Here is a 26,405-nt window from a genome sequence, read left to right on the forward strand (position 1 = left end):
GAGAAGTTTGACCACCTCTATAAAAGCAGTTTTGGCAATTTTGGGTATTGACCCAAAACAGAGTCTTGGTACCCCATGGCTCTGTTTTGGGCCCACTTTTTTGTTGCCCTTTGGACACCCCTTTAAATAAATTTGAGTTCTTCATACTGTCTAAATTGCTTAAGTGCCTAAAATAAACTAAAACTTGTTTGTAAAGTTTGTAAATTTAATTGAACTTTAATAAGACTGAGATTAGAACAGGCAACAGATTAGACATTTGAACTTGGTTGTTAAGCAATATGTAAGAAAATTAGGTGGTATTTATGATTAATCAATGTCTCTTGAAAGTCCCTCTGAAGTGTTTTCATCATTTGGGATGTATTTCCATCTAAGCTAAAAAGATGGGTGTCAAAACGGGAACTGAGATAATTTATTCATACTACTTATTTTCTGCCATCTAGACCATTGTAAAACACTTTTGACATGCATCAACAAAAAAAGCTCTTTATCACCTTCAGTTGGTCCAAAACTCTACAGCAGGACTCATTATAAAAACAAACTTCACTCTGCTTTTACTTTCTAATTTCAAATATACAATACTATTGTTTATTTGTTTGAATTGTCAGCACAATTTAATTTGTTTTTTTCTTTTAATTGTGTTTTAATGTCATTTTTATTCTCTGTCTTTGTAAAGGACTTTGTGATTTGTATCTGCAAAAGGTGCTTTGTAAATAAACGCACTATTTACTACAAACTGTTGCATGGAGCATAGGGGCATGTATTAACACAAAGCCAACATAGCAAAACATTACAAATAACCTTAGAACGGTGATTTTATCATCCATTTAAAAAAAAATTTAAATCCGTTGTTCTACAGTGGAAAAGATTAAGCATAACTGGAAAACATTTTAAGGGAGTTGCCTGTCTTCCATAGAGTGGACTTCCCAGGAAATCCCAAGGGCAATCAGTGCATTGCTAAAGGCAAGCTTGTTTAAGTTAATGACATCAAAATTAGAGAAAGACTGAATGAAGTGTAGCTAGTTTGGGAGAGTAGTCAATAGAACAAAGACTGGTTTCTTTTAAAGAACATGACAGCAGGACTTGTGTTTGCAAAATTTGCAACTGAACCACAAGACTTCTGAAACAATATTCGTTGAACAACTGGCATTAAAGTTGAGATTTTTGGCCATAATGCACAGCACCATATTTGGTAAAAACAATAAAAATAAAATAAACAAACAGTAAATCAGACTCAAACCTACAACATAATGGGTGAGAAATCATTCAAGGTTTTGCACTGGCCTAGTCAAAGTCCAGACCTCAACCTGTTAAATACTGTGGTGGAAGCAAAAGAAAGGTGTGCATAAATCAATATCTGCCAACTTGCATGAACTGAAACAACATAGTAAAGAAGAGTGGAACAAATTTCACACAGGCACAGAAAAAGGTTATTGCTAACGAACCATCACTGTGAAAATCACTGACTGTTGTATTTTAAACCACTTCTTGAAATATATTTCTATTTTAAAAGCTTTTCTGTTAAATTTAGAGTATTTGTTTTGCTTCAGTGCTCATTTACGTGTTTTATCTTGGTTTCCCTGCACACTTAACTGTCATGGTTGCATTAAAAGAAGTTTAAAGGCAAACAGAGGATTTCCGGACACTTATTCTGTACAAGATTTCACCTTTTAATGTGAGCTTTGGGTCGGAGAGACCTTCATCAGAACATACAAACAAACCAAGTTAAAAGAAGTTTAGAAATGCCATGATTGTTTTGAGAAGACATTATGCCATTGATTGTTACTGTATGCTGACAAAATGTAAACATCCTGTGTATTAAGTTGCCAGAAGAGACCAATAGTTTTAGCCCAATGAGGCCTTGTGAATGCAATTCTCAATGCCTTCCAATGCTTACATAAAACCTGTATTATATACACTGCTCAAAGAAATAAAGGGAACACTTAAACAACACAATATAACTCCAAGTAAATCAAACTTCTGTGAAATCAAACTGTCCACTTAGGAAGCAACACTGATTGACAATCAATTTCACATGATGTTGTTCAAATGGAAAATTTGAAAATTATCAAGACACTCAATAAAGGAGTAGTTCTGCAGGTAGGACCACAGACCACTTCTCAGTATCTATGCTTTCTGGCTGATGTTTTGGTCACTTCTGAATGTTGGTGGTGCTTTCACACTCGTGGTAGCATGAGACGGACTCTACAACCCACACAAGTGGCTCAGGTAGTGCAGCTCATCCAGGATGGCACATCAATGCGAGCTGTGGCAAGAAGGTTTGTTGTGTCTGTCAGCGTAGTGTCCAGAGCCTGGAGGCGCTACCAGGAGACAGGCCAGTACACCAGGAGACGTGGAAGAGGCCGTAGGAGGGCAACAACCCAGCAGCAGGACCGTTACCTCCGCCTTTGTGGAAGGAGGAACAGGAGGAGCACTGCCAGAGCCCTGCAAAATGACCTCCAGCAGGCCACAAATGTGCATGTGTCTGCACAAACGGTTAGAAACTGACTCCATGAGGATGGTTTGAGGGCCCGACGTCCACGAATGGGGGTTGTGGTCACACCCCAACACCGTGCAGGACACTTGGAATTTGCCAGAAAACACCAGGATTGGCAAATTCACCACTGGTGCCCTGTGCTCTTCACAGATGAAAGCAGGTTCACACTGAGCACATGTAACAGACATGACAGAGTCTGGAGACACCGTGGAGAGCGATCTGCTGCCTGCAACATCCTTCAGCATGACTGGTTTGGCAGTGGGTCAGTAATGGTGTGGGGTGGCATTTCTTTCCGTGTGCTCGCCAGAGGTAGCCTGACTGCCATTAGGTACCGAGATGAGATCCTCAGACCCCTTGTGAGACCATATGCTGGTGCGGTTGGCCTTGGGTTCCTCCTAATGCAGGACAATGCTAGACCTCATGTGGCTGGAGTGTGTCAGCAGTTCCTGCAAGATGAAGACATTGAAGCTATGGACTGGCCCGCCCGTTCCCCAGACCTGAATCCAATTGAGCACATCTGGGACATCATGTCTCGCTCCATCCACCAACGTCACGTTGCACCACAGACTGTCCAGGAGTTGGTGGATGCTTTAGTCCAGGTCTGGGAGGAGATTCCTCAGGAGACCATCCACCGTCTCATCAGGAGCATGTCCAGGAGTTGTAGGGAGGTCATAGAGGCACGTGGAGACCACACACAATACTTTTTGAGTGTTCCCTTTATTTTTTCGAGCAGTGTATTTTGGCAGAGCTAACATGCAAGAATGATACCTATCTGTGAGCAAATAGTACAGTTAGTGTCCTATTGGACTATTTTTTGAGCTCTAGTACCTGAGCCATGATCATAATTTAGGCCTACATTTCAAAATAAAAATCTTGTTCAATGATATTGTCACTTCCACTGCTAGGGGACATACAACTAGCCACACAATTTGAGCCATCATTAATCCTGATGATATGTGTGTGCAGACCAACTGTGGACAGCACAGTATATAATGTAGGCGGGATTAGCTGTTTGGATTATTTAAAAAAAGCATGCTGAAGCATCTGTAATCTGTAATTAAGATTGTATTGGTTTTTAGATAAGATAAATGTGCAGTTGAATGTATCTGCAATTATGAACTTCTTTTTTGATCTTAGACCAGCTGCATATTATTTTCCTGTTATGATCAATCTTACAACCTGAAAACAACCATTTGAAGCTTTTTGATTCTTTGTTAAATTCTAAAAAAGTGTTAAAATGTGGATACATTTGTTCGAAATTTCAAATGCTTTTAGAATCTGGTGAAAATGTAATGTGCTATGTTTGAAATTGTTTAATGAATGTTTAACACAATCAATTTCTTCTTTTTTTATGAAAACGTTATTTTAACACAGTTCCTTTATATAGCACCAATTTGCAACAAAGATTGCTTAAAAGCCCTATGCGAAAAACTAAACAAAACAAACAGTCAATTTAGTCCAATCATAGAGACGGATTCAAAGTCAATTAAATACATCCCAGTTTGATCCTAAATGTCAGATAATTCTGTGAAGTTACTTATTTTTCAAATTGGTAAAACGCTTTCTATCAGAGGAAACTGGGGGTTTGAGAAGACAGAGAAGACACAATAAATACAGAAGCACTGGTCCATGAGTACTTTCTCTGTTAAAGAAAAAGTAGAGGCTTAATGGCAGCAATAGCTCCTTTAGTGACTTCATCTAAGAGAGAAACACAGCTAAATTGATTAGCTCTAAGCTAGTGCATAGGACGAAAGAGCCCAGATAAGGTTAGTCGCAGGAAAAGCCTCTTCAAATGCTGTGCCTGCAAAGAAACAGGGTTAAACACAGAAAGACAGTCAAGTGTATCATCTATAGGAAGAGAACACGATGTCATTGGCAGCAGTAGCCCAGCTGATGCCTCCCTCCAGGAAGGTGTCACTGCCAAACAGCAGGCCAGATAAAACAGAGATGGAACATAAAGTCAAAACAGGAGAGTAGTAGAAGAAAGTAGCAGATGAATATTGGTCAGTATGTCCTCTAGCAGTCTAAGCTTGCAGCATCATAACAATAGAGATAGCTCAGGATAACCTATGCCAGTTTAAATATAAGTTTTATCACAAAGAAAAACTTTAAGCCTGTATAAAGGAGACAGGGTATCAGCCTCATGGACTAAAACTGGGAGCTGGTTCAACAGGAGAGGAGCCTGATAACTAAAAGATCTGCCTCCCATTGTAATTTCAGAAACTCTATGAACCACAAGTAAACCTGCAGTCTGAGAACGAAATGCTCTGTTAGGAACATATGGAACAATCAGATCTCTGATGTATGATGGAGCTAGATTATTAAGGGCTTTATATGTGAGGAGGAGAATTTTAAATTCCATTCTGGATTTAACAGGGAGCCAATGAAGAGATGCTAATTTCAGTGTATGAAATATGCTTGCACATATTATAACAAATTACATCTTGCTTTGTTTTAATTTTTGTGCTTAAAGGCTAAAAAACAGTAAAAGTTAAAGCTTGCTGTTGATAAAATTTCTTTGTTGGAGCTAGAATTGAACAGCTTTAACTAGCTTGCAATAGTGCTAATGCTAACATCGTGCTAGAAAATTGGACTTCTTGACCCTCAGGCAGTGACTGCCAATAAACTTAACCTTAGTTGTTAGGGAAAGGTTTGCATGTTAGCCTCTCAGAATATATTTAAAGTTTAGTTTTATTTCACTAATGTTTTGCTTCTTTTTAACATGAGTAAAATGACCTTAATAATTATGTACAATTCAACTAATTTAGTTTTTTAGTTAATTTTAAAGTACATTTTAGTTCCTAAACATTTATTATTTCTGCACAGAAATATCCATTAGTCTACATGAAAAAAAGTAGGTTACACCCGTTTTATTGATTCAGTTCGAAGAGTTTGTGTTAGCTGTGTGTTGAAAAGAAATTATGCTTAACCACACATAATTGAGAAAACAGAAAGTATAATAATAATAGAAGAAAAGAAAACTTGCACCACTGCAACGAAATAGAAATTCTCCATTGGCAAAGGTCTTATCTAACATCACGGAGGCTAAAGAAGTTTACGTGTTTCTTTTGAACATATCACTCAAGCATAGAAACCCTTGGCATAAACTTTTCAATGTTTGGTTTTATTCTGTTACTGTGAATAAATGAAAAAGAGACCTTTTGCTTTTTTAAATATTTATTTAATTCTGATATTTCACCACAAGATGTCGCCACTCCCTTTTACATAGCAAGGAGAAGGTTGAAAAAAAAGCTTTCCACTGCTCTAACACTAGTGGACCTCTCTTTATTCCTCCCATTAGAATAGAGAGGCAATGGGACAAACAGTGATAGAGGTGGGCAGAGGTGTGACAGCGGGGACCGGCTGAGCTGAGGCAGTGACAGGCAGCCAGTTAGGCATTTGTAATTATTTTTCTTTCTCTTTCTCCTTCTTCTTTTTTATTTTCAGAAAGGAGGGAGAGACTATTGCACCTTTGTCTCGTGCGTAAACTGGATAGGCTTTTTTCTCCAAATTCTGCGGAGCCCAACACTTTCAGCCTGAGCTGTGCATTTGAGAGGTGGTGGTCTGGGTGGAGTTTTCTTTCCCTTTGTAAGATTTCTCTACACATTCAGCACCATGCCCTTCTTTTGCCGTGCATTCCTCTGGTTCTCCTGATCTCCCTAATTAATTTTCTCTTAGGATTTGCTGCAGGTGCTGTAAAGTGCTAACTGTGTATTCATTGTGTTCCAGCGCATCGGCCCTTGCGGCGCTCGGATTAGTCCTACCATGAGAAGGGTTTTGGAGACTTGGATCGCCCTGCTGACAGTTTGCGTGCTGACCGGAGGTGCCTCCGCAGGATACGGGCTGAGCATGTTCGCCGCGCAGTCCTCCCCACCGGACCCGTGCTACGATGAGAACGGGAATCCCCGGAGGTGCATCCCGGACTTTGTCAACTCCGCTTTCGGGAAAGACGTGCGCGTATCTAGTACCTGCGGCACCCCTGCGGGTCGCTACTGCGTGGTGACCGAGAAGGGAGAGGAGCGCACCCGGGACTGCCACACGTGCGACGCCGGGGACCCTAAGAAGTCCCATCCACCCGCCTATCTGACGGACCTCAACAACCCGCACAACCTGACCTGTTGGCAGTCTGAGAACTACGCACAGTACCCACAGAACGTCACCCTGACCCTATCACTTGGGAAAAAGTTCGAGGTTACCTACGTGAGCCTACAGTTCTGCTCGCCCAGACCCGAGTCCATGGCGATCTACAAGTCTATGGACTACGGCAAATCGTGGGTCCCGTTCCAGTTCTATTCCACGCAGTGCAAAAAGATGTACAACCGGCAGAACAAGGCGACAATCACCAAGCAGAACGAGCAGGAAGCGATCTGCACGGACTCCCACACCGACATGCACCCTCTAACCGGCGGCCTGATCGCCTTCAGCACCCTGGACGGCAGACCGTCGGCGCACGACTTCGACAACTCGCCGGTGCTGCAGGACTGGGTCACGGCCACCGACATCAAGGTGATCTTCAGCCGCCTCCACACCTTCGGCGACGAGAACGAGGACGACTCGGAGCTGGCGCGCGACTCCTACTTCTACGCCGTGTCGGACCTGCAGGTCGGAGGACGGTGCAAGTGCAACGGGCACGCATCAAAGTGCGTCAAAGACAGAGAGGGGAACCTTGTGTGCGAGTGCAAACACAACACGGCGGGCCCGGAGTGCGACAGGTGCAAGCCGTTCCACTATGACCGACCGTGGCAGCGCGCCACGGCCAGAGAGGCAAACGAGTGTGTCGGTAAGGGGGAAGTTTTTTTATTATACCTTATTTTGAAAATATTAAATTTGTTAGAATTTAAACAATTCAACTATTGCGCACAATTTATTTTTGGTGATTTGAATTAAAAATGTTCGGTGGAACGTTTGCAGCTCAAAAAACTTTATTAGATGTAACGAAAACATGTGTTTAAATTCTAACATATTTTTGAGATAATTTTACCCAAGTTAATTAATTTAATTTATATTTATTTTTGACGTACAATTTAGGCAATATATGCGCACGTATATTTAATAAAATACAAGAAACATTTTACACAGCGCTGGTTAACAATATTTACGGGACACTTCATAACCTAAAATCATCTTTCTAAGTATAGCTTTAAAACCTACAAGCTGAGATCAGTTTTACTGCTGCTGCCATAAGTGTGCAAATTGTATTGAATGCGGATGATCCCCTCTGTCATAACTGACATGCTGGGTCCTCATTGACTGTAAACTCAAGACTAACAAGCATCTTCACTTTCCCCTTTTATTAAGTCATCTGGTTTTTCCTCCTTTGTTAAAAAGGAACAACATTCAAAGAAGAAAAAAAGAAAAGTGGATAAATCTGAGCTATGTCTGAATCAGGGGCGTTACTAGACCTAACGTCATACACAAGATCTGAATACAAATAAAATCCAGAGCCAAATTTTCAGTTTGGTTTATTTTTCATATGTGCATTTATATATATATATATATATTATCATTATTTAAATACATTAACACCAACAGTTAGGCTTTGTTAACAATATTCTCTGGACAAAAAACCTGCTTTCCTGCTGAATTTAACTTCTAAATCACTGTCTTAAAATCTTTTTCAGTCCTACTCCTACATGATCTTTTTGTAAAACACCATATCCGGTCTCATCTATCCCTTCTTAGTTTGGACATGTATATGCAACATTACTGAAGCAATTTGAAGTTTTTTAGTGTCTTTTTAAAAATAACCTGGCATCACAATCACAAAAGCACAGTGCATGGATAGAGGAAGGCCACTCATCGGAAAAAAAACCCTAAGATCTTCGATCTTACCATTGGTGTCATTAGGTTTATTTTAGGGGAGCTGAAGCTGCCCTAAAATTTCCCTAAGCCCCCCTATATAATTATAGGGGGGCTTAGGGAAATGTATAGGTTGAAAGAAATATTGCACATTTAATAATTTGATTACACTGGTTGTGTTTTTATTTAATATGATCTATATTATGTAATATATTAGAGCATAAAACCTTGGACTAATCACACTTATAATGTCCTGAATTCTAAAACGAGGGTGCACTATTCTTTAAAAAAAAAAGAAAATCATGATTGTGTTTGTTTGTAACCTTTTTCATGACCACAAACCCAACATGTAGACTTTAAAAATAATATCAAGTCACATATATTTATACTTAATAATTCTAAAGATTTAGAAGAGGAAAAGTGGGGTAAACAAGAGAAATTATGTTATAAATGCTATACAAGTAATCATAATTATATAAATCAAGCACATTTCAGTTTGATGGCAGTGGTTTGGGGATGTGTGGTGCTCATGGCTTTCTACATGCCTAGGTTCACAAACTATTGTGTTTGATTTAAATGTTAATCATTTCAAACTAAAGACTTAGATGCCCCCTCCCGTGTTGGGCTTTGAAGAATTTGAAGAAAACTGCCTATTCAGTTTACACGCGAGACCCTGCAAGGAAAGCAGATGTAGAAGATGGATGGATGGATGGATGGATGGATGGAGGGAATTATTTTAATAGGCTGTGCAGAAACTAAGTCATTGGTAATGAGAAAGATGATTTCCTCAAAATAAACATACAATCTTTTTTTGACAGACAAAAAAATAAAAGTAGGTGAGTTCTTTTTATCAAAATTTAAGAACTTCACATACGGCAAATTATTGTTTTTTTTAATGAGAAATGTGTGTCTGTTTTATAGAGCTACATAAAAACATTTCATCCTTAAAGAGTATGTATTTTTTACCAGTGAAAATATATCATCAACAATCAAGGTGAAGGGCAGAACGTCCTCCAAATGCATAATTGTGCACAGAACGACACTTTCGACTGCAGCAACAGCTTTAATAGGAAGGAAACATCACAGCAGATAGACTGCAGGGGCAGGATGTGTTTCCATAAGCAGGTGTTGTTACAGATCGCAGGGCCGATTAGGGCTGTTTTATTGACATCTCTGGCACGTAGAGTATAAACTGTCACTTTAGAAGCGGTAAACTATTCACAGAGGGGAACAAAGCATTGAGTAATTTGAATCCAAGTGTTATTTGCTGTGATGTCTATTTCCAACAGAGCAGCAGGGGCTTATATCAACAGCTCAGGCCTCTCTGAGCCACGGCGAGACAAATCAGGAGAAGTAACGAGGCTCGCCATTGCTGTAGAATGCTCAACCAAATGGAACAAGTGAACAAGTTGTTCCTTTTGGCCTCCGACTTTCGCCCACATGTGGTCGCATTTTAAGAAAACAAAAGCATGTCACTTGTGGCATCCATCTCACTGTCAGTGGGAGGCCTCCCCACCCCTCTGCTTCACCTTCTCTTGCTTTGTGAAAGTGGTGTCATCAGATAAAACTGCAGAAGAACCATACAAAGGAAATAATAGGAAGGGTGGCCTGACACCAGAGCTGGCCCAAGGTTGCATGGGCCCCAAAACAGAATTTTAGTCGGGGACTCAGTCAAGACGAGAGGTGGGCAATACATTTTCCTAAAGCGTCACATGATAGCTTTGATTACCCTCATCCAACAGATGGAATATCTTACCAGCATGCTAAGTGTGCATTCATGACAACTGGAAATAGTGAAAAATAAATGTTGTACTGCAAACAATTCTTTGCTAAATTATTAGTCTTTTTCAGTCCTTACTTTGTAGTCCATGTACTGTATCTGTCTCTTTTTATAGCATAAGTCGACATTAGTACATACAGTATATTAGGGTGCTAATATATTGACCCAAACAGAAGACAGTAGTTACCTTCAAAGTAAAAGTCTGTTTTTCAAATAAAAACAGGCTCTTCTCTAGTCTCTAATCTTACTTTTTGGATTTTCTACTGACCAGCCTAGAGCGTCTATATGACCAAAAGTGCCCAAGCACGGTTCAGATCATTACTCAACAGCCACCACAACGTCACCAATCTCTCTTTTGAATGGATTGTGCTTGATGGTTTGCACATTGTTAAATTACACACAATTAAACAACATGTTAACAAGTGAGCCATCAATTAACGTCTTAATTCAACTTTTTTGACAGAATGTCATCACTTCTTATTTTTGATAGAATAAGTAGGGTTCATCTTATGGTCTGCCAGTCATGTTTAATGTACAGCACTTCAATAAAAACTCTACAGAGCCGAGACGGACTGGCTACCTCTACCAACCACTAGTTAAATAACAGTTCTAACCTTTTACTGTGTTGATATGTTCAGACATATTACAAACCATATAAACACATCAGCCGCACACAACCAGTGAGAAAAACTCTAACTGAACCAACATCTGATCAAATGTTTACTTCAGATTTTTCCCAAGATAAAGTAGTCAGTGTAGAATGTAACCATTATTCAACCTGAAAATGTTCAAATAATTTTAATGACTAATATTTAATACTCTCAGAAACTCCTGTTTATAGTGTAGATTTATTTGCAAACAGTTACTTTGCATGAAATGTGGGCCCACCACACTCTTGGGGTCCCCCTGCTGGCCTCCGGGCCCTAAGCGGTGGCTTGGCTTGCTTTTGCCTCGGAACTGCCTCTATAGCAACAACTGGTGTCCCTTTGTTGTAGACCATTGTGATATTGGAGCAAGGGGAAGAAAAAGATGTGGTTATGGGAGAGTTGGTTTCCCCTCTTGGTGGCAGGCATCAAGGAAGTAAGTCACAGTCAGGTTCCCATGACGTTATGTGCATGGTTGCCATAATTATGTTTTTATTTAAAAAAAGGCGTTTATGTTGGCAGGCAACCTTTGAGTTCTTATCAGCTGGAGGCACATGACTAGAACATTTTACAATAACGAGAAAGGACCGTACAGGTCTCCCCACCCCTGAGGTGTCTGAATAATCATAATATAATCAGAAAGTAAAATGGGGGAGTTAGTTAGTTTGGGATAGATGTTTGAAATGCCTAAAGGGGCAGCAGGCTGCAGAGCTTCTGGGCTGGAACCTCTGCATGAAATTAACATTAACAGAGGGTTATAACATCTAGAAAGAGGTGGAAAGGGAGACCAAAAAAGATGTAGAACAGCAACACAGCCATGTTTCTGTGGAAGGCCAAAAGTGTCACAATCCAATAAATAGGTCATTAAATAATTACACATTATAATAATTATATATGCCATAAATAAATAAAAATTTTTAAAATGAGGCTAACTCTTTATAGTTAAGGGCGATTGGAAATAATAAAGGTTTTAATTTTAGGATCTTAAATTATTAATTTATTTATTATCTTGTTGTATGTATTTCCAGTTTTATAAAAAATGTTACATATATGAATATTTATTCTAAGAGTTATTTGTTTATTTGATTTGGGCACTTCTGGCGCTCCATAGTTGGAATATAAAATCTGTCATGATAATGTTCACTGTTATGATACAGTTCTTACTGATTAAAACTGTCCACATTCACTATGCCACCAAATTCACAAGTTTGTGTCTCCATTTGTACAAATTAATTACTGCATATGAAAACCTGGCAGAGATTCATTATTTTGCGGCATGAATGTGGTTAGAAAATCAACACAGTGACAGGCCAGGCCCTCGTGTCCCTGGCAGCTGCTTCATATTCTCTCCATGCTCGGTGTAGCCCTGACCCTAGAGAGTAACCCCCCCCCACTCTCTGCATGACTGATGGGCTGTGAAGCGAACTGTGGGAAACTTTTGTCTGCCAAGTGGGTTTTGAGGCAAGATGAAAATGGTAGCCTCAGTCACTCACACGTGTAATTTTGCACTTGTTCAATTTTCAGCGTGTTTTTGGTGTCACCCCATCATGCGTTGTTCTGGCCCAGTCATTCTCGTGTCCCATGTGCCCCCTTGATTTAGTTCCTAAGCATCCTTTCTTTTACCTCGACAGAGTCTTCTCTTTGTGGTTGGGTGCATTTTTATGTGGTTACAGGTGAATTTAAATTCTTCCGAGATTTCTGCTAACTAAGCATAAAGATCTGTGTACAGACAAAAGTAATGCAGAACAGTATTTTGGAATATACTGAGATGCCTTTCCACCTGCAAGGCCACTGAAGTAGTTATCAATTGGATGTTGGCTCAGCTCCAAGTCCGTGCAGACCATTTCTGTCTCTCTGCTTTAATACTGTAGCTTGCATGATCAAAATACACACTAAATAACCATGAAATTTTAATTAATACATTTGCCGGAATGTTTTTTTTTAAACACAACAGTTTGACATTAATGTAATTCTAAACTAGTCGGTACAGACATTTTTTCCTGTCAAATGTTGGAAAAATGCAAGTCTGTCAAAGTATCATTGACAGCCAATAGCAGTTTTCGATATGGAAAATAAGGCCCTCCGCCAACTTTGGGATGGTGTGTGTCATTTTCTTTTATTTTGTTTGTTTCTAAGTGCTCCTGACAGTTGTGCTCAGTGAAAGCACTGCGAGAAATATGCTTGTCGATTGTGGGTGGTGAATGACTCTGAGGGGGATTCACAAGTCATGATTTGTCGCCACACTGAAGGGCTGTCTCAAGGCTTTTTACAGAGTCTGGATTGAATTTGATCATTTATAGTAAAAAATCTAAAATACTTTAAATTTTTATGGCGATTAGAACCAGCTTAGACTGAGACAAGTTTGAAAAGCACTATGTAGACTGGTCAAACTCTGGCCAAATTATTCTTTACTGTTTACTGACACAGGTTGTGATTTGTAATTTTCTAACTCCTTTACTTATACTATACAGATTAAATTATTAATTGTTTTGCAGAACGGGCTTTATTTGGGGTGTGAGTGTGTATGGTTGAGGGTTTAGGGTGGGGAAGAAGCAGGCTTGCCCAGGATACTATTTATGCCAGAACCACTTCTGCCAACTGCACCAGTTATGAACAAATTTGTGTTATGAAAAGATTTAACAAACAATTATAGATCTGTATACAGTCAAAACTTGATTCCCTTGAGAGAGCAGGAAGAATCCATGGTAGTTGGTTCTGACCGGTTAGGCCATACGAGACCTGCTTCCCATCTGGGACTCATTTCAGGCTCCAACGGCACCGGCCCGTGTGATGGGAGAGAGGTATTTTTCTACAGCGTGATGTGATATATGTTCTTGAAACAGAAGCCGTGTTTTGGTTCCTTCCCTCCTCTTCTGCCTCCTCTGCCTCTGTGTCTTCGCCTTTGTGTGATAATCAGAGCCATCTATTGCCATTGTTTAGTTTGGTGCTTTTTTCCACATGAATTGAAGAAAAATAATGCAAAATAGTAACAGAAACAGGCTCTGTTTGCAAACGATTAGACTGACTTATAGTGCCTTGCAACAATATCAATTTCACTTGAACAATTTCACAGCTTGTCACCTCACAGCCACAAATTTAATGCATTTTATTAGATTTTTGTTTGACAGAAGAACAAAAAGTAGCACATATTATGATCTGTAAATATTACATGGTTTTCATTTTTTTTTTTACAACTATCTGAAAAGTGTGCCGTATATTTGCCTTCATTTGGCTGATACCCCTGAATTACATCTAAGGTAGATAATTTTCTTTAAAGGTCAACTTATTAGTAAACAGAGTCCAACTGTCTGTAATTTAATCCAGCTGTGCTGTCAAGGCCTCAGATGTTATCAGAGAAAATTAGTGAACAAATGACAAGACAGTTGTGGAGCCAGGTTATAAAACAATATCAGAAGCTTTGAACACTTTACAGAGCTCTGTGGAATCCATCTGAAAATGTAAAGATTTTTGCACCACTGCAAATCTACCGAGACATGGGTGTCCACCTAAACAGACAGGGCAGGGCAAGATCAGTTTTAATCAGAGAAGCAGCCGTGGTAACTCTGGAGGTGCTGTGGAGATCCTCTGCTCAGGTGAAGAATCTATTCACAGGACAACTATTGGTAGTATAATTCAGAAATCTGGCCCTTATGAAATGGTTGTATAAAGAAAGCCATTGTTGAAAGAAAGCATAAGAAGTTTGCAGTTTGCCACAAGCCAGGTAGGGAACACATCAAACATGATAGAAAACAGTGCTCCGGTCAGATGAGACCAAACTCTGACTTTTTGGTCTACATACAAAACACTGAGTGTGGTGAAAAAATAATGCTGCATTGCTATCACCCTTAATATATCATTCTCATGATGAAACATGCTGGTGGCAGCATTATGATGAGTGAATGCTTTTCTTCAGTAGGGACAGGAAGGCTGGTCAGAGTTGATGAGAATATAGATTAAGCTAAATACTATCCTCTACGAAAACCTGTCAGATCCCGCATTAGACCTAAGACTGTGTTGCAGGTTCAACTTCCAGCACGACAATGACCCTAAACATACAGCCAGAGCTGCAATAGAATGGTTTACATCAATGGTTTACATCAATATATATTCATGAGTTAGAATGGCCTAGTCAAAGACCTGACATAATGCCAAAATAAAAAAAGATATCCTCCAGCTCATCATCACACACTATTTTGTGTTATGTGATAAACGTATCTTGTTTAATGGGCTTTTACTGTAAAGCACTTTGTGTTTTCATTTGTGAAAATTGCTATATAAACAAGGAAATCTGTACAAGATTTTACAACTGGAAGAGCTACTGATCTCATCTCAAAATACATTATACTTTCAATATCAATAGACGAGATCAAATAGATAAAACGATACAAACAGTTTGTCTAGGTCAGGAAACACTGGGATTTTTTTTGGTGTTCCAGATGGATGGAAAGTGGAACACAGTCATATTTCCCACCAGGAGTCCACAGCCTGTCAGATGGACCAAGGAGTCTCAGTCATCTGGAACACATCATTGCTCAGGGGAGCTCATTTTAGAAACTTTAAGCCATACACATTTTACCATCATTTTGCATCACACCTTGTTGGTTTTTGTGTAAACAGTTGAAGCTTCGCCAGACATTTGTGAATTATGTTTTATTTCATTTCTATGGTTATCTTGGAGAGTTGTAAACAGATTTTCTTTAATTATCTCTTAAATATGAGGGTGTATGGAGGCACAGTTGTAAGCACTGTAAGCACTGACTTGCAGTAAGGGGGTTCTATGTTCAAAGCCCGTTAGAAGCTGCAAAAGACTTGAAACTGGGACAGAGGTTCACCTTCCAGCACGACAGCAACCCTCAACATACACCCAGAAATGAAATGATTTAGATTAAACCACATTCATGTGTTTGAATGGCCCAGTCAAAGTTCAGGCCTAAATCTATTTGGAAATGCGAGGTAAAACATGCAAATTGCCGTTTCAGTTGTGCTCTACATTTAAAAAGATAGCTGCCCTGTATTTAGCTCCATCCGTTGAAATAAAGTATCCCCACAGCATTATGCTGCTTCCACCATGCTTCACTTTGGAGATTGCTGTGTGTTCTATTAGACACACAAACATGTGAACTCGTGTGAATACTTTTAAAGCCTAATAGTTGTACTCAGTTTTGTTTAAGGGTAACAGGCTGACTAAATATGCACACCACACTTTTCATATTTTGTATAATCTGGTGAATGTTTAATTATTTTCTTCCTCTTGATGGTTAAGTGCAAGTTTGTGTTGGTCTGTTAGATAAACACGCAATAATAAGATTGAAGTTTAACATTGCAATGCAACCAAACGTGGAAAGGTTCAAGGTTCAAACTTATGAATAGTTTTACAAGGCACTGTAAACCAAAAGAGATTCATAGCTTTTGAGCTGTTCTTGTTTAACTTTGTCTTTTGGATTCAAGTGATTGACCTTTGCAATGGAAACAGCATAAAGCAGACATTACTGCTACTACCTCACATTTCAGTACATCCCACAGTACACAGTCTGTCACTCATATTATCAGTTCAAGTAAAGCCTCTATCATTTTGATTGTGTGTCCATGACACAGGCTTTACGCACTTAAAAAACAGGAACTGCTGCAGTTTTGAAACCAGCCTCATTTAACTCCATCATGATTACAAACGGAGAACAATGCTCCTGAATCTGGCTCTCGTTCTGCTCCTTTCCAATGTTTCTTGCAACATAAGCCCGTGTGAATTTGGTAAAAGGTTTTTCTGTGTACAGTCAGACCATAAAACAAAGAAATGCATTTGGGGCATTTAAAAATGAGGGGGAAAAATCCATGTTCTGCTACAGTCCAGTGTCCTCTGGGTAAACGCGGTATGTTTTGAGGATTTTGTTTTGTTGAGCTCATAATTCAAGACAGACGTGATGTTTAAAGCCAAAAAACAAAAAAAAAAAAGTTTTGCCCAGGGTTTATGGAGCAGGCTGAACAATTTTGTTCAACTAAGTGGTGGATGGCAGTTTTGCGGGATGTCACAGTGTTATGAGTTGAGGTTGCTCACTTTGATTTAATTCGCTGATCCTTTATGCAATATTTGTTGATTAACACGTTTATGGTTCTGAAGCATATCGATACAGCACGGTTTTTTAAAACATAATATGTGCAAAAAAAGGTTTAGAAAACATTTGATGACTGATCTCCAGCATAAACAGTCCGTGGCATCCTTCTTTAATTAACAATGTTTTTTTTTACTTTTAGTGATAAAAGATTTCACTTTAAAACAATAACCCTGGATTTCTGCTTTCTTGTTTAATGTATAGTGTTCCTGATGCCACAAAGTAGTGTTTTTTTGTGTTTTGATGCAAAACACATATTTCCAAATTCCAGATTTTAACAGCATTAAAATAAAATCTTTGTTTAGTTAAGAAAAACCTAATTCAGGTCTGGCCCAGTGTACAGTGTACATATTTTTTGCATTGTATATGCAACTAAAAATGATCAAACGTTGACCAGATTCCTTAAAATAGTGTTAATTGTCCTTTAATCTAGGCTCTATTGAACAGCAGTGGAATAGGAAATAAACTATTTAAACTTCATTTAGAAAACAAATGACAACAATTCACATTTTCCATTGCTGTTGCCTTGTGTGGTGAGCCGAGCCATAATGCCCATATTAATAAAAGTTGGAGTGCAGAATCTTATTTGATCTTACAGGTCTGCCATATTTACTTCAACAACAGATTGGCTAATACAGTTTGTTGGAGGAGGATCCCTCACTGACTGAGTCACAGATTCAGCATGTTGAACAAAAGTTAAAGCAAGAATTATTAGCTCTTGTATAATATAATGTTGTGACAGTACCTAAAGCTGCAGTGTAACAGTAGCATGCTGTGGTTGTGGCTGTTACAGTTTCAGCTTGTTTCAAGATTATTACCTTAGCTATGTCACTTCTTCTATAAAGTGACTAACCTGTACAGAAATTAAATCCAGAATGAAAATGTGTTTGGTGCAGTTGTTGTGGTTCTGAGACATGAAGTTTGAACTGCTCATTCTTTTAGGTATCAGTGCCCAAAGGGGTTAGAAAAATCTCACTTCTTGATGGATAAGATTCACCTACTCAGTAAAAAAACAGTCTAATCTTAAATGTTTAGGCTGTTTAGTAAAGAAAGTCTAATGTAGCACGCAGTTTATTTATTTATTTATTTAATTAACCAGGTAGGTTAATTAGAACAAAGCCTTATATACAATAACGACCTTGTGGAGAGAGACAAGGGCACAACAGGCAACACATCATTACAACAACATATAAACTGTTTACAAGTTATAAGAATGCTGTTAAAATCATAAAAAACGATACTGTGACACATAGAATAAACACTAAGCATTTTAGCCGAAACATGTGCAGGTTTCAGAAAACATATTCATTATAACATTAAGCATAATGAGCTGGGCGGAGCGTGGTCTATAGGGAGGCAGAGAAGCATGTAACAAATGACAATGATTGGATGCGGACAGACCGATTAGACATTTAGAAATAAACACATACCATTGGATTTTCCTTCAGTTTTATAAGGATGAACAGTTTACAGTAGAATACAAACAACAGTTTTATGTTTCTGCTATGAAAACTTAGGAGATTAGCTTTATATGGTATCACCATAGTCAAACATGGACATGAATGTCATTTAGGCAAAGGTTTTCCTCGCAAAAGAAGTAAAAGATTGAATGCATGCGCTAAAACAAACAAAGTTTGGACTTGATCTCTGATTGTAACCTAGTGATGTGCTGTGAGAATGAAAGACAACTATCCAGCCAGATACCCAAGTATTTATATTCAGAAACTTGGTCAATGGCTGTACCTTCTGCGGTGGCGATGTTTGGAAGTGTAAATTATTGTAAATTACTTTTCCTTCCAAACCACATTACTTTGGTTTTGTTGATGCATGATCACCGTCTCCATCGTTTCCCTCAGTCAATACTTTGCGGAGCCACTTTTCCCTGCAATTACAGCCGCAAGCCTTTTGGGACAAATTTCTACCAGCTTTACTTTTAAAGTGAAGGTAAACACCCCTGTTGCCTTTTCCAGCCTCTAACAAGTTTTGTTCCAGTATTGCCCTGTAATTAGATCCATCCTTCTTCCCACTAGATCAACAACCCTGTCCCAGCTGAGGAAAGCATCACAATGTTTCACAATGTTGATAGTGTGTTCTGGATAATGTGAAATGTCAGTTTTGTGTTTTTCTGTAAAAAAAAGTAAAAACAATATGCCACTTTAAAATTAAATGCTATTTTGTGTTAGTCCATCACATAGACCCTGATAAAATATGTTGAGGTTTATGGTCATAATATGAAAAAATGTTTTGCAGCACACTGTAATAAGAGATTATTTTAATATTAGCTGACAGCCTTTGTTATGTAGCAATAACAGATGTACACAAGGCTGGTTTAGTCTCAGATCACGCTCATTTTTAAATGTTTCAGTCTCAACTCAGAATAGGAAACCTCTCTGGTACAATTAGTTGATAATTTAGAATTTTTAGGGGGTTTTGGCCATTTTATTTTGTTAGTTCATGTGAAGAGTTGTTCCCGCCTGTAATGAGTGCATGTCAGTGTGAACGGGTGGATGCTCAGCTCTTTGTGTCCACTGTCTGTCTACATGGAGCTGAGTCAACTGGGGCCTCATGGGGTGGCATCAGGACCACCTAGTGCGTGCACTTTTGGCCCTTTTTGAGCCACTGAGGCAGGGCAGGCTGGGAATGATTAATGGATCAGGGGAGTGACACGCTCCACAGCTCAGCTTCAGTCCCCCGACTAGCTCCCCTGCTGCGCTGCCACCCGACACAGCCGGCTCAGAGACAACACCGCTTTCACGCCCACACACAACACGCTTCATCAGTGTCACTTACCCGTCTCACCCACAGTGCCATGTCCCCCCAACCCCCCACATTCCCGTCAAAAGCATTTAGGAACTCCTCAGTGCAAGCAAAGCTAAGCTGCTTTGGCAGGGACCATCTTTTCCTGCTGAGTTGTTGACACGACCATCCCCCCCCCCTCAGAAGTAGCTGAGAGGTCCATGCTAACTCTGGAGGAGCTGCAGAGATCAACAGCCTAGGTGAGAGACGACTATTAGTTGGGCACTCCACAAATATGGTTGTTATGTAAGACCATTGAAAAAAAAGTCACAAGCAATGTAGAGAATGCAGCAAACATGTAGAAGAGCCAAACTGTACACGTAAGACTGGGGGGGAGGCTCACCTTCCAGCAGGATAACGACTTGCAGCCTTTGGCTGCAAGGGAATTGTTTAGATCAAAGCACTTCTTATGTGTTCGAATTACCTAGTCAAAGTCCACTGGCAACACTTCAGACTTTTATATTTTGATTTGTGAAATGGTGAAAATCATGTCATTTTTATTTTTTTAAATGTATTTTCTTTCTGTCTTAACAACATTTAAAATCTCAGTTAGAGACTCTGACAAAATGCGAAAAATTTTACTGGTTTTGAATATTTTTACAAATGCTGTATAATAAAAAATAAAAACGTACAATGAGTCTGCAGGGGATTTGCTGTTCTTTTAGGAAAGTATTCCAGCATTGTCTCGTGAAAATTATGTAAATCAAATGTGACTGCTGTTTTGTTTTCCAGCAAATATCAATATTGTCGGTGTCCAGTTGCCAGACTTCGCTTTTTATTAGAACCAACTTTTCCAGAGCACTTTTGCTCAAAGTAAAGACAATGAAAAAAGTCAGCGTTAAAGAGGAAATAAAGTTGTTGGATCCAGTTTCATATTTATTTCTCCATATAACGTCTGTGTGGGTGTCTCCAAGTGGATCTGTTTCCCCATAATGGATTTCCACATCCTCCTGTTCTCTGTCTCCATCACTCACACACCCCAGTGTGCAATTTTTCTCAGAGAGAGAACGACAAGCCACTTATTGGATTTGAGGGGATATCCAGCAGGATAGATACAGCAGAGGGAAATCTCACTGGTTACCACATATTGCTCCCAAATTGACTATAAATATCCTAGGGTTCCACATCTGCTCAAAAGCGGGAAGAGTTGGGAATTCATCACCTTCCTCCCTCTATGTGTGTTTGTGTGTGAGGTGGAGACAGATGTCTCCGTCTGACTGGGAGTACAGAATCATCCTCAGACAGGGAATCAAGACGTGATCTAAGCCGCCGTAACTCTCTCAGCCCTAGTCCCTGTGGAGATAGTTTCCATCCTCCTCTCATCGCTCGTTCAGGTCACCATGGCTACCGTGGGGCAGATAGCTCGTGATTCCTCCAAATCAGTGGAAAGCAATTTCCTTCCTCTTGGTGATCGGTACAGATTTGAGACATTCAGCAGACAGTTTCCTCCCTTGCCCGCTCACAGGAAAAATCTGGGCACTGCTTGTGTGTTGTACATTCAGGCAACATCCAGCTATCCACGGCATGCAGGCATCTGCGCGTGTGTGCATGTGTGCAATGTGAAGTATGCTTACACAAAGGAAGAAGGTCAGTTTCACTGGAAAATGAGCCTGTGATAACAAGTAATATCTGCTTCCCTCCTAGGTTGATAGCTTGGAAAAAGAATGACCTCAGCACTGGGACCATGTTAGTTTACACTGAGAACAGCAACCCATGAACTGCAGGCTTCTGTAAAAGTATCTACAGGCAGCTTTCTGAAAACAGTGGACATACAAAAGAGGTTGTTGCATTAAATTAGAATATTGGACTCTTCCCCAATCTGGCATCATTGCTGCATAGCTTCAGCCTGAGTTACAATATTTTGAATTTTTTTTAAAACATTTCATTTTTCAATTAAAAAAATGCATTTGTACAATCAGTGAGATATTAATCAAAAACACTGTAATTTCCATCTCTGACTAGCGACAACCTCAACATTAATGTTATGTCCACGTTTTCTTTGAAGTCGGAGTTTGGATCTGGGAATGAAACCACATCTGAGTGAAGCACATTATGTTTGGAATTCGGGGAAACCAATGGAATTTGCAATTTGTCGTAGCACTAACTGCTGTTAGCAATACAAGACAAAACCAACGTTTCCATGAATTTTAAATGCTAAAGGAATGTGTTCACTAATAGGTGTTGTGCAGCAGTAGGTCTGCTGCCGTTTCAATGAGATAAAAACTCAGAAGTTCACCTCAGGTATACTTGGCTTCAGTCTACTTTACCACTTAGAATTATGACTTTGGTGGGGTGAACTTGTTTTAGAATATCTGATTTTAGAGTTAGTTTGCTGGGATGCTAACAAAGCTAGCATGTTTTGATGTGACATGTTGATAACTAAGCTTGTAACATATTTGAATGTGGTTCGTATCAATCGTGAGGAAGAAACATAAAGTAAAAGATGCTATCCTGCCTTCATATACGCTGAAAGTTGTAACATTTAATAACTAGTGTTTCAGCTGCTCTCTATACTGCTCACCCCTATCACCTCTACATAAAGTTTAGTCCTAGACTTCCATCCACTGCAAACTATTAGGGAGGTAGAAGAGGATTACTTGTGCTCTAAAAGCCATGCTGAAGATCCATTATCTATATTTTGAAGTCATTTCACTTTCTTGTTTTGTTTTCTGTTTTAAAATGAGCGAGAAATAAAAGTAATAAAATTTACTAAAAATATCTGATATTTGGAGGTCTAGTTTCAAATAGGAACCAACACAAATGACACCCACTCACTGTTTAGCAACAATTCACATCTATTTCTGTAGAAGAGATCCTCTGTAGAGGAGATAAACATAAAGGTCAGACATAAATTGTGAAACCTTTTCTCTTCACTCAGCAGAAAAAAAATGAACCCACCAGTTTTTACTCTTTTGAAATGTTGTTAGATTTTTATTTTATTATTTTCTTTATCAATGATGCTAATTAAAAGATTTAATGTCAGCTGGGCCAGACTTTAACAACGGCTTACTAAGGTTTTGAGGGCCCCAAAATTAATATAATTTTTTTGATGAAATGACTATTATGACATATTTTTTGGGGAAAAACTTAAGCCGACATCACTTTGAGGTGTTTTAATTTGTTGGATTTTCATGAAGATATTGAAAAAGCAACTATTCAAAGAAAATAATGTCATAGCCCCTCATCTAAGCTAATCATCAACCCTGAGCACGTCAAACAAGCAACACCACATCTTAAGCTTCGCCCCTTTATCTTTGTTTTTGATGTATTTTATTGCCTCGTCACCTACAGGCCTAGGATGGTTACTTTCACATTTTGGATCATTGATATTTGTATGGATAAGTGACGATATTTCTAATAATGAAGTTTTATAAGAAATGCTTTGAAAGGAAACGAAGATTGTTTGCAGAGAGATCTTCTCTCATGTGGTTAAGGTCTAAAATACTTTAAACCGATGTCTTCCTAATTGTTCAACTTTGTAATTTGCTTGTGTGGGTAGGTGTGATGGAGTATTAGGGCCAGACTGAGAGAAATAATTTTTTTGAAAATTATGAGAATAAAGCCATGATATTACGTCTACAAGAACAGAGTCGTAATATTACAAGAAGAAAGTCATACTATTAGACTACTATAAAGTCATAATAAAATGAGAATATAGCCAAAACATATTACTAGAATAAAGTCGTAATAATACGAGAATAAAGTCATAATATTACCACAATGAAGTTGTAATATTACAAGAAAAAAGTTGTACAAAAATCGAAATGAGACAGCTCCTCTTCTACAAAATACGCAGTTTCTTCCAAGGACGTATATTTTTTTCTTCAAAACAGACAGTCATTTGCACAGTCATTTCAAATCACTTTGAAAAATACACAGCTTCTACATGATTTATCTTGGTGGTATGAATTATTCTATCTGGAAAGACGGACTGCATAGAGTGATTTTAATGGTTCGTTTAAAGCTTTTTTTAAATTAATTTAACAAAGCAGATCAAAACATTTTGAAACTAGTTTTTGAGAACATAAATCAGTTGTTTCCATAGGTATTTGTGACTATTAAACATAGTAACTTTTTAAAGTGGAACTAAACCCCATATAAAATAATAACTCTGCCCCCAGTGCCAAGTGCGGGGATGGGCAGAGGGGTTAAGCGGGCGAAAGTGGCAGCTAGCTTAATTTGGTAAATTGACACATGGAGGGCTGGTAGTTTCACAACAAATATGTCTTTGAGATGGAGGGTTCCCCCCCCTCTGAATGTTTGAACCAATAGGAAAATTCAACTGCGGTAGCCACTGTTCTTAGACTACCGCAGGGTAGTCACCGTTCAACCCAAAGAGGGCAGCACTAAGACAGTTTTAGGGCAAATATTCTATACTGAACAGGTTCACATGAAATTTTTGCACAGTAACATAAAGATAGCATCGTTAAGGCCCAGTTTAGTGTATCTGATATGTTTGAGGGCTACAGATTCTAAATCTGATAGGAGCGATTTTGTACACTGAACTGCAAGTCAGCTATCCTGGCGTTTTACAGTTTCTTAACAGTGATTGTGATGCAAATGTTCTGAAAATGTGAGTAAATGTTCCATTATGTGGACTGAACTTTGGGTTATCCAGGAATTTAACCTGTGCCTAGTAAAAAGAAACAACAGCATCTGTTTTTTTTTTTTCTTAAAATAGTTCAGAGTTAAATCCATGGATTTAACTGAATGCTGTTGTGCTGGCTGCCTTGATTAATCTTTTGCGTTATTTATTTTACTCATAACTACTTGGCCTCAAACTTTAAATAGTTGCTGTCTGCATCTTTGAGTGCTTCAAGAAGAAACCAAGCCTTTTCTTCTTCAACTCAGGACCATGTCCTGGCAGCCATCTAGCAACCAGACAAAACTTTGTGAGAAATACATGCTAATATATAAGTAATAAGCTTCCTTTCTTTTAATAAAACAACAATAAACCATTTATTTGTTGAATTGTTGTTTTTTTTCTGCAGAAAATGGGGCGACTATGGGTGCAGAAGTGAGGCTCTGTAAAGATGTCCGTCATAACATGATGTGACTTGATTACACATCAGTTTTTAAATTAAAAACTGTTGCATTGCAGTTTCTTCTGGAAACAGCTGAAGTAAAAAGTAAAAATGATGTTGAAGTTCAAAGCACGGGGGAGAGATGATTTTTGAGTTGGGAATGTGGACATTTACAAATAGACCTTTGGAGAAAAAGGGAGAAAACCACAATAAACATGCTGCAACTAAGACGGCGTGTCACTTCAGCTTTATGATTTACAACCTGGTGGCTTCCTGCCTCACTCTCCCTAACTCCCTTTGCAGGAGAGAACACCGGGTAGCTGCCGCATGCCAGATTGCTAAAACAACCTTTCTAACCCTTTCTCTGGGGAGGGGATCTGGACTTCAGCCCAACACTGAGGTGCTGCCTGGACCTGGAAGTGTTCTATTTTTGTTTGGGGAATAATGTCCACTCTGGCCCCAGTTAATTTAGACAGCCTTCATGCAATGTCAGGTTTATTTAATGTTTCACTTTTTCAAGTTGATCAGAGTTATTTGGAACTTAATTAATGCATGATGTCCTGTTTCCTAGGGTTATAATATGATGTGACACAAAGAGCCACTTGCTACAAGGCTGGTGAGGACCTTTATTTATCTTGCTACCACTCAGAGTAAGCAAAGCCCACTGTGAGACACATGCAAAGAGTGGCGTCTTGTGTCACCAAGTCTCTATAACAACCATTAGATGCTATCTACATGCTAAACGGTTGTTTGGGAGTAAACCAAAAAAAAATTATTTTCCTTTCTACCATTTGGTATGAAACAAAGGATTGATATATGATAAAGCATTTTATGCCATGTGTTAAGTATGGTGGACGATGTGCGACACTATGGGGGTGTTTCTCTTCCAAAGGCCCTGGGAGCCTTAGAGTGCATGGAATCATGAAGTTGTTAAAAAATAAGGCTTTACCAGTGGTGCCTTTAAATCTGGTCAGTAATGGGTTTTTTTTTACAAGTGGACAATATTTGTTGTTTTGCTTTTCCTGCTCTGTATTTATCCTTTGTTAAAGGATAAATACATTAGCTACAGGGGGAAATAGAGCAGCAACAATGGAACAGCAAATATATAAACAAAGAGAGGAATCACCATTTCATCCATTTTTTGCTCAGTTCTGTTTAGTAAGAAGCTCAGTATGTCATAATGGGGTTTTCTTAGAGTCTGAGATACACAACCACAAGGACAAAGACAGCGTTTTAACAGTTTATTTAGAAACACGGAAAAAGGTCAGACTGGAACCAGGGCTGGAGCTGAAGGAGAAAGACAGAAGCTGGTAAAGACTCTGGGTGGAAACGGAGAAACTGTGAATGTGTTCTTTTAGATGCTGACTTAACGGCGTTGGGTTCTTGGCAAGACCGGGGGAAAATAAGTCCTTCTCCACAGTGGCTTGAGGCTGACAGGCTGTGAACAGTTTTTGGAGGATGAAGTGCTTTGTTTCTTCTCCTCCAAGAAACTCCACTATGGTTGGAGAGTTTTAACGTTGGAGGGGGGATAGGCAGGTTGACGGGTGGTTCTCAGGTGACTCCTGAGAAGCTGGGCTTGGAGTTGAAAGCAGAGAGGAGGTTCAGGGCTGAGGTGTCAAGGCTGGAGCTCCCAAACTCCTCTGAATGTGAAAACGGAGACCAGACAAGTTCCATGACTTCCTACAGCGAAGGGTGATCTGCAAGGCAGGGAAAGAAAAACAAGGAGATCAGAAAAAAAGCTTCGAAGCAGGACTGCAGAGA

General features: G+C 39.1%; 1 protein-coding gene across 1 annotated transcript in view; it reads left to right on the forward strand.

Moving 5' to 3' along the window:
* Positions 1–6,243: 6,243 nt before the first annotated feature.
* LOC124864455 (netrin-1-like) overlaps positions 6,244–26,405 on the forward strand; it is a 61,567-nt gene continuing 41,405 nt past the window's right edge. Inside the window, exon 1 of the mRNA XM_047359237.1 lies at positions 6,244–7,274. Within this exon, the coding sequence (XP_047215193.1) occupies positions 6,260–7,274 (1,015 nt within the window). The 5' untranslated portion in view covers positions 6,244–6,259. The remainder of the gene's footprint in view (positions 7,275–26,405) is intronic.

The sequence above is a fragment of the Girardinichthys multiradiatus genome, chromosome Y (assembly GCF_021462225.1).
Source record: "Girardinichthys multiradiatus isolate DD_20200921_A chromosome Y, DD_fGirMul_XY1, whole genome shotgun sequence".
Lineage (NCBI taxonomy): Eukaryota > Metazoa > Chordata > Actinopteri > Cyprinodontiformes > Goodeidae > Girardinichthys > Girardinichthys multiradiatus.